Source organism: Balaenoptera ricei, chromosome 15 (assembly GCF_028023285.1).
Source record: "Balaenoptera ricei isolate mBalRic1 chromosome 15, mBalRic1.hap2, whole genome shotgun sequence".
In the NCBI taxonomy this organism is placed as follows: domain Eukaryota; kingdom Metazoa; phylum Chordata; class Mammalia; order Artiodactyla; family Balaenopteridae; genus Balaenoptera; species Balaenoptera ricei.
This window is the reverse complement of record NC_082653.1, coordinates 59808362-59817557: the sequence shown is the minus strand read 5'-3', so window position 1 is coordinate 59817557 and position 9196 is coordinate 59808362. Positions and strand designations below refer to the sequence as shown.

Below are 9196 nucleotides of genomic sequence, written 5' to 3'. Positions count from 1 at the left end.
TAGGCCATGACATCGTCCTCCTCTCCTCACAGTCCTCCCAGGGCTCCCCATCTGCCTCAGAGAAAAGTCCAAGGGCCCCCAGTGGCCTCCCAGGACCCCCAGTCCATCCCATTACCCCTACTCATCTCAGGTCTCACCCTCCTTGAGTCCTCCCCAGCCACATCAGCGCTCACAGTTCCTCCAATGTGCCCCAGGGCCTTTGCACTGGCTGTTCCCTCTGGCTGGGATACTCTAACCCCAGATGTCTGTCCCTTCCTCACTTCCTTCCATCTTTGTTCACATGTCCTTTCTCAGCACAACCTTCCCTGATCTCCTAGATTAAGTTGCAGCAGCCCCTTTCTTCTTCTCACCAGCTGGCCTGAGACCCCTACCTCACCTCTATTTGTATCTTCTCATGCACTCAGTACTTTCTAGTCACTACGGAATTTCTGTACTTATTTTATTGCTGGCCTCCCCCTCCTGGGAGGTCTGCTCCAGAGGCACGGAGTTCTGTCTGACTTGTCCACTGCTGCCTCCCCAGTGCCTGGTACACAGTAGGTGCTCAACCAATGTTTGTTGAATAAATGTTCAAACGATGGGGAAAGTGAAACCTTTCCTCCTTGCCCACCGGGGCCTCCCAGAGAGGGGCCAGAGGGAGGTGGGGCTTTGAGTCACCTCTTCTCAGTAACAGATGCCACCAAGGCCAGGCAGAGGGTGCAGTTTCCAAGGTATTTGGCAGTGGCTGCCCCAAAAGGGCTGTTCCTGTCCAGGTGGATTGGCAGGAAAGTCAAGTCAATAAAGTGCAGGAGATAAGCAGGTTCAAGAGAAGATGCGGAGACAGGGCAGGATCCGAGCAGATCCTGTGAATTCGCTGGAGTTGGCGAGGGGCCTGCTTGGCCCGGCCCCTCGCACGTGGGGTGGCGGTTCCTGGCTTTGCTCTCTGAGAGGCGAGAAATGTGACTGGAAGCCTAACAGACTCCGGCTCGAGGCTCCACCACTCCTGAGCTGGGTGACCTTGGGTCTCGGGTTCCTCATTTGTAAAATGGGGATAATAATTGTGCCGGTCGGGTAGGGTTGCTGAGGTACATGAGATCAGGCATGTACCTTGCTTAGCTGTGCTTGGCCTGAAGGAAGTGTCCGTTAAGCAGGAGTTGTTGCTATTCGAGCCCCTGCAATACCACTTAGCAGCTGTGCAACCTTGGGTAAATCACTTGGCCTCTCTGGGCTGGGTCTCAGTTCCTCCTCTGTAAAAGAGCATAATGCTGACCTCATAGGCTGTTCGGAAGCTTCTTGGCATCTTATAGCGGCTAAAAATGTGCTGGCTAGTTGGGGCCAGGAAGCTGGGTGGGTGGAGAACTCATCTGCCTGATGCCTGGGAATATCAGACCAAAGTCAACCACAGCTGGGATGGACTCGGGGCAAGTGGAGGGAGGCGAGCGACTGGCCTCGGAAAGTGGAGGATGGAGAGGAGAAATCCCAGGAGGCTGTGCAGAGGAGGTGAGCTTTGCGCTGGGCTGTAAGAATGGGGAGGATTTAAAAATTGGCAACACTCAGGCAGAGGAAGCTGTGGTGAAATGGCACATGGCTGGTGGGAGTGTTGATGGGCCGACCTTTTCTGAAAGCCACTTGGCAGTTTACAGCCAGAGCCTTAAAGTGATTTATGTTTCTATGACCTATGCTCGGAACCTCTTCTAGGGATTGATAATATAAAACACGGACAAAGGTTTATGTGTAAAGGTGTTCATTGCAGGGTAATTTAAAATAATGAAAGTGGAAGCAACTTTAAGGTTCACCCCTGGGCAACAGCTAACCCGAGGGACACATCCCCCCACATTTTATACTCTTTGGAAATGGAGCTTCCAGTAACACGGGAAATGCTGACGCCAGGGGGCTAAGTGTCAAAAGCAGGACATGAAATCACACCCACTGTATTATGTCAATTGCTAAAATGTATAGAAAAAAGACTGAAAGGAAATCTGCCAGCGTGCCGACAGGGGCTGTCCCTTCATGGCGGGATTGTGGAAAATACTATTTTTCTATGCTTTGCCAAATTGTCACCAGGGTCCTGCAATCCTTTGGCAATCAGTGGAAGCAACAGAGTAAAAGAGAAGCAAACACATCAAAGAAGAAAGGAGTGGAGAGAGGAGGTGACAGCTGGCTGTTTGGGGGACACTGAGCTCTCTCCCTTGTGGCCAGTCCAGCAAACCTGTCGGTCTTACCTCCTAAATATGTCTCGGGCCACCCACTTCCCTAGTGACCCCTCTGCACTGCGATGGGCCTCTCCTGACCATCCTTCACCTGCAGGCCCAGCGATCTCTTGCAACATGCATCAGATTACATCACTTTTTGGCTTTAAAACCCCCACTGCATCCACTGCTCTCAGCACCGAGGCTAAAGCTCCTGGAACAGCTTCAGGGGCCTCGAGTGGCCGCCCAGGCAGGTGCCTTGGGCCGAGGCTGACGTCCGGATGCCCTCCTGCCTTTCTTTCCATCTTATTCACCATCATCTATGTATGCAGAGCCCAGCTTGGCACAGAAGCCGCTGCAAATCAGGGGCCTCGGCATGGATACGCAGATTGAATGAACTAGGGAGGTGGTTTCAGGTGGCCGTGACATTCAGGTGTTGAGCCTGGTGTGTCCAGGTGGGCACCTGCTACTCTGCTGGGGGGAAACCAGGCTGGGTCGGATGGCTGTGGCCCAGGAGGAGGACTGGCGGGGCCAGAGGAGGCTGAGCTGGGGGGTGTGGAGCGGAGGTTCTGGCGGGGGGTTTGTGGGGAGGCCTTGCACGGCCCCATCTGCACTCTAGTAAGTTCCCAGGAAGCCCCGCCTGTTCCCGGTTTCGTGATTCAAGCCTATCTTCCTTTGGAGAAAAGCACTTCAGATGTTGAGGGGTTTTTTCCCACTGCCCTCAAGGGCCGTGAGGAGGCAGGACAGCAGGGGGAGGGGTTACCAGCCGGCTGGGAAGTGGTCATCCTGTGGGGGACGCAAGGTCACTCGCAGGCAGGACGCCGCCCGCCCGCCCTCACCTGCCTTTCCACTTTCTAGGTACCGTCAGAGGAGGCTCGGCCAGGCCTGCCGGCACCTCCCCCGGGCAGAGTCCCAGGGAAACACTGGGCCACTTCCAGTGGGAGGGCACACGTGGCCTGGGGGCTCCTCAGCCTGCCTTACAGACAAAGAACCGGAGACTAGGAGAGGCAGTGACTGGCCCAAGGCCACTGAACAGGCCACAGGCCATTCCCAGGAAGGGGGTGGTGGAAGCTGCCACTGAGGGTCTCACACCAAGAGCCCAGAGCCCCCAGGCTGCCTGCCCTGAGTCGAGCACTAAGCCTGCGCGGCTCTCCCCATCCGAGCTGCCCACGGGGCAGCCTGTCCCCATCCCTGCTTTGCAGACAGGAAACCCAAGCACGCGGGGGTGACCTGGCTCCAGACTGCCTCCTGAAGAGAGGCCGGCATTTCCCTAAGAGCCGGGAGGCCCTCCGTGCCGCGCTGTGCAAGGGTCTCCCACCGGACACCGTCTCGGCTCTCACTGACCAGGTCTGGGGCAGCACGTGGTTCGAGACAGTGGACAAGTGTTCCAGATGATTCCGACAGCCATTCACGTCCCAGAACTGCTGCTTGCCTCCTTCCTGTAAACAGCCTGGGATGCCTGGCCCGGCAGCCGGGGGCAGCACAAAGCGCGGGCCGGGCTGCACTCCAGGGCCCGTGGGAAGGTTGCAGAGCCCTGCTGGGCCTCCGTTTCCTCACCTGTGGGAAGGCAGGGCTGTGCTGCAGGAGAGCGCATGCTCGGCTCCTCGCTCCCGCTCCCCTGACCTGTCACCCCCCCCTCCCCGCACCAACGCCAGGCCTGGCCCTCAGCTGACCCAGGGAGGCTCTCAGGCGCTCTGGAGGGAGCCCTGGGGAGGGAGGGAGCCGAACCCCCAACAGCTGCCGTCCCTGGTTCTACCCGTCCTGAGGCCGGTCTTCCACCTTCTCCCTGGGCATCCTTCCAGCGAGTGCCTTTTTCTAGATCAAAGTCGTCATGACACGAGTGTCCGTGTGCCTGCGAGGCTGCAGGCCGGTCCCGGCCCAGCGCCGGTCCCCCAGCAGGCCCCACCCCCGTGCAGAGCGGGGTCCAACCTCAGCCGCAGGCCTCATGGGCAGACTTCGGAGGAACCTACCGGGGCTGAAGCCGGGCCCGGTGGGGAAGGGAGCCCTGCTGGCGGCCAGTGCGAGGCTGGACACGGAGCAGCGGCCCACACCTTCCACCGACATCACCGCAACCCTCGGCACGAGTGGGGTGCCCCATTCATGTCTTGCACTCAACTCGGGTTTTACCTCAAGGCCCAGAAGGTCCGGCTGTTTCTGGGCCAGGCTTGAGCTGGAGAGTCAGAAGTTTCTGGAAGAACCCGTGATCCCATCTCCAGGGATTTCCAGAGCTCATGCTGGTGCATGTCGGTGTGCTCGGGAAAGCTGCCGCCCCTGCACGACGTCACCCCACTGTCCTTGGCGGGGAGCCTGTCTCGCTTCCCCTGGCGCGGCAGCGACATCGCCCGGGCTCCCCGCGCCCTGGTGCGCCGGCCGTGCTCGGCCCGCGAGACAGGGCTGTGAGGAGCCCGCTCTCCGGGCGTGGAACCTGAGGCTCGATGGAGCCCACCAGCTGAGGGCCGGAGACGCGGACCAGGCTCACAGCACCTGCCTGGGGCTGGGGCCCTCTCTGAAGGGAGCACCTGGGGCGCTCTCCCAGCCCTGGGCAGGAGCTACGCCACCTCCCTTTAGGAAGTGGGGATGCCGGGGTGGGGGCAGGGAGGGCCCAGCTGCGGCCCCTCGCCAAGCAGCTGCGGACGGCCGAGAACCTTCCCCTCGCCTGGCCGTGGCCTTCCCGCCACAGAGCCATGGAGCAGCAGCCACGTTCTTGGTAACTTTTTCTCTTTATTGCCAAGTTCAGATTTACAAGGAAGTTCCAGTTTTCATCTCCACCCTTGTGTTCAGCACCCATGAAACATGAGTCATGCTGGCGAGAGCAGGTACTTCCCTGGAACGGTCCCGTAGCCCAGAAGCATGAGGTTTCCCAGCCCTGCTCCTCCTTGGGACAAGAATTATTTACATATTTTCAACTCAGAGGAACTAAAGGAACCCTTACAGTTTATGTCCAATGTCATCATGACTACATTAAATATTTCTTATTTATTGCGTCTAGAAAAGAAGATGAGAATTGGTTCACCCTGTGCCTTTTTGAACAGTGCATCTTGAGACCTTAGAGAAATCTGGTGTATGCCTGTAAACAGGTGCGTTTCCTCGCTTACCCCCGGGTCGCAGTGCAGGTGCTTGGGTGGGAGCTGCCCTATGCAGAGAGCAGCAAGCAGGGCAGGCTTGATGGGGGAAGGGCAGCACAGAGGGCCTGCTGGTGGCAGGAGGACAATCCCTCCCACCCGCCCCCTGGGGGGGGGGGGCACGTACCTGTCTGACTTTGAGAGGCGCCCTCACTGGCTCAAGTTCCCAAACTGGAAAGGACACGTGCTTCTCCCCAGCAACTTTCAAAGCTGACGTTTGGGGGTTCACGTGGCCAGCCCTGCCCCTGACTTGGCAAACCCAGTGGGCCCGACGTGGACTTGGGGAGGGTCTCTGCAGGGACATGGAGATGGCGGGCTGGATGGGCCTGCTGAGGCCGATCCCAGAGATCCGAGTCTGGTACTCGCGTGTCACAGGCCATGGCCCCTGCCCCGGGCTCGCCAAGGATTCCTGGCTCTACCTCTCTGCCCCAGAGTCCCAGCACCTGCTGTCTGGATGGGCCCCTCTGGAAGTGCCCCCACTGTTAGATTTTCTGGGGGCTCCTGAAGACATAGCTGTGCCACTGCTGCCAAGACGGTGGAGACCTGGCTGCCAGCCGGCTGTGGGCTGCCCACCACCAACCCCTCGAGCCCACCTGGGGAGAGGCCTGCCCTTGGGCCAGACGTGGGGCGGAAGCTTGGCCTGATCGCACCTGCTATTCAAGAGCCCAGGGAGGCTGGGCTGCGTTCAGCTCTCCTGCCTGGGTGGTACTGCTGCGGGTTGTCCTGGGCATGCTGTCCCCCGGCCGAGACTTTCCTCCCGTAGAGTTTGAAGCCCCCTGGAGCTGCTGGATTTCAGACAGCAGGCTGGTGGTCCCAGGGCAGGGTCCACATGCCTCGGCTTGTTCCTCACGATAATGCCACCGGCTGGGAGGTCACTGGCCTTCTCTCGTTTCTACTGCTCCAGAATCATTTCAAAACCGGCAGTGAGTGGCTCTGGGGCTAGCCTGCCCCTGTATCCTGGCAGAAGAACCAGTGGGGCCCCTGTCCCTGACAACATGGACTTTCTCCCTCTTTCCGTTCCCCCTGCCTGTCCTTTCCAGGGGGCTCTCCTGAAGGTCATGGCTTGTCCCTCCTTGCCAGGGCCCCTGGAATTTCTGCCTAAATGGCTGCCTTTCTGAGCTGGGTCTTTCCCCTGTTGGTGTTGGCTGGGCTCACCTGCCCGGAGGGCTTCTTAAGGCTGGAGAGATCTGTCCCGCAGGCGCCGCTCCCCTTCCTCAGGGGACCAGTGTGTTTCCTTCAGGAGGCTGAAGTCTGGCCCGGGCAGGCCCTGCCTGACAGCAGATTGTGGGAGTTACTGGGGACCGGGTCCTCTAAGAGGTAAGCGTGTGGAGCATTTCCTGAAGCCACCTGATAACCCAGACCGGCCGACACTGACACCACGGGTGCTGGCACTCCTGTGGGACACGTGGAGGCAAGTTTTGGAAGGTCTGAGCATCAACCAGAGAGGTGAGGGTCGCTTGGCCTTGCCTGGCTGAGTAGAAAGAACATCTTGGGAGCTTTATCGGATATAGCGGAGACCTGGCCTGCACACACTCAACCCAAACGGAGAAGGAACTGGGGGTTTCCATTTTAAAAACGAGCTTGCATCTTTACAGCAGCAGCTGAGAGGAAGAGGGACAAACCCAGAGCTCCTAGGATGGCCCTGTGAGCTCGGACGTCACGTCCTTGCAGCTGGGCAGGGGCTGGCTCTCGGGATGTCCCTGCATGCGGGCACCCACACCACTTAGCAGCAGGCAACGGACTCGGAGGACGGTTTCCATGGCCTTCTTCCCATTACGGCCACGGGGGCTGGAGTGTCTGCAGTCCCAAATCGTTCTTTCTTAGACAAATAGAGAGATGGCGACGACCGAAGGTGATGCCGGAAAACCGTCCTGTTTGGTTTCAGTCCGGAGAGACGAGGGATGGTCCTGAGTGGGGAGCTGACCGCACTATCCCCGTTTCATGGAAAGATCTTCTGGGTAACGCAAGGCCCCTGGGCTGCCACGGCAGAGAAACTTTCAGCCCTCCCAGCTCTGTGTGTACCTGAGAATATGAGTCTCTCCCTTATTTTTGCTTAAAAAATACTCTAAACTTTCCAGGAAGGGACTTTTATCATTCCACAGGCTTGCAGAGTTAGTGCGTAATAAAGAAATGAGAATCCCTTAAGACAATGGAGAAAGCCAGACTGAGAACTCTAAACCCAAAACGCTGGGAAGTTCAAGGCAAAATGAAAATGAAATCTCAACAGTAATATTACACTTCCAACATGACATCAAACCTTAGGGTGGAGGATATTTTTGAACTTTTTAAATAGATGTTTTTCATCTGCTGCCAGAAGCAGGAATAAATATCCAAAGGAGATGTTTATCGAAGTTTGCTTTTCTACAAATTTCTACACAAAGTGACCACGTCCACTTCTTCTGTGCTCACTGGGGACGGTGGCAGAGGACTTTCGAGACTGGGGAGGGGCTGGCTGATGAAGGGAGTGTTGTCGGTGGGTCCTGCTGCCCTGGGGCCGTGGGCTCTGACACCAGCCCAACCTCCTCTGCCTCAGTCATCTGGGTTCGCTGGGGGTGTCGCCACTGGTCCCAGCCTGCTCTCAAAGAGGTGTGAAGTAAAAGGGGAATTCAAACGGAGCAAAGGACTGCAAGGATGGTTCGAGGTGGTTACCGGGGCCGAGGAGAACTTCGGATGCTCCCGAGGTGTCTGTCGTGTCAGCTGCTCCGGGTCCCTGCCAGCGGGGCCGCACGCACGAAGGGAGGTCAATTCAGTGCTCGGCGGGGCCCGCTGGCTCTGGCTGTGCAGCCCCCTCGCCCGGGGTCCCTGTGCCCACCACGGCTGGTGTGGGTGGCCGGGGGATGCCGGTGAGGGTGCGGAGGCTATGGGGGTCGACGGGCGGGACGAGGGTCAGTGACTCCGCGCTCAGCGTGTCGGCAGTGTCCTCGCAGAGCAGGGAGATGGTGGGCTGCTGGGCGGGGATGAGGCTGGGGCACAGGCTGACTGTCTCCACATCTGCGCTCCTCGCCAGGCTCTTGCTGGGCCTGGCCTCTGCTTCTGTTTCACTGACGATCACCAACTGGTCGGGAAGGTTAGGCTGAGGCTGTCCCACAGTCATGGGGTCATCTGGGCAGGGGGTGGGGGCGGAGAAAAAGCAAAGGTATGCTCAGCTCTGAGATGCTCTGCTCACGCTGGCACCCTCTGTTCCCGTCCTGAACAAAGGCCCAGGGAGGTCTGGCTGGGAGATGATGTGCTGGGGGAATAGCTTGTCTCCACTTCCTCCTTCTGGGGACACAAAAGCTGGCAAATCCAGCCCTACCTAGGCCTGGGGGATATCTGTCAGGGCCCAAGGTTACTCTGACTTGTGATGCAAGGGACACATTAGGGGCTTGTGCAGAATCAACGAGTGGGTTCCAGAAGCCCAGTTCCTGGTGCCAGGAAACAGCCCAGACAGGCTCTGTGTGTGAACCACCTGCCTGATGATAAATATGCGTTTAGGGAGAGAACAGGCTTGGGTGTGCTTATCACCTCAGGCCATTCCCAGAGTCTATATTTGGTAACATTTCCCCAAGAGGGAACTCACTGCAGTATTAAAAAAAAAAAAAAAAAAGGAATTCTATACAATTTTTCAGCTTTGCAAAGCTAAAACAAAACCTTGGACTGTGGTTTTGTCCCCTGCTCCTCCTCTAAGTGCTGAGTTAGCACCCAGAAAGGGGCTGTGATCGCTCAGGCCATTCTTATCCCGAGGGTCTCCCCCAGGGGCCACAGAGAGAAGCCATGTCACGAGGCAGGAGCGGCCCGATGCAGTTATTTTAGGAGCGGCAATTTCTTTTTTTGGTGCTTTTCAAAATCCGTGATTAGATTACAGACAAGTGGCCTATTTGCTTTCCAAAGACGAGCTGGCCTGGACAGAGATACCAGCTGCCACTGGGG

General features: G+C 57.8%; 1 protein-coding gene across 4 annotated transcripts in view; it reads right to left on the bottom strand.

Annotated features, from left to right (window-relative positions):
* Window positions 1-4866: 4866 nt before the first annotated feature.
* CLEC16A (C-type lectin domain containing 16A) overlaps window positions 4867-9196 on the bottom strand; it is a 209345-nt gene continuing 205015 nt past the window's right edge. For 3 of the 4 annotated variants that reach the window (XM_059898662.1, XM_059898664.1, XM_059898663.1), the window contains one exon: window positions 4867-8389. In XM_059898662.1, coding sequence (XP_059754645.1) covers window positions 8034-8389 — 356 coding nt within the window. In that variant the 3' untranslated portion in view covers window positions 4867-8033. The remainder of the gene's footprint in view (window positions 8390-9196) is intronic. The other variant, XM_059898665.1, reaches the window with a different exon arrangement.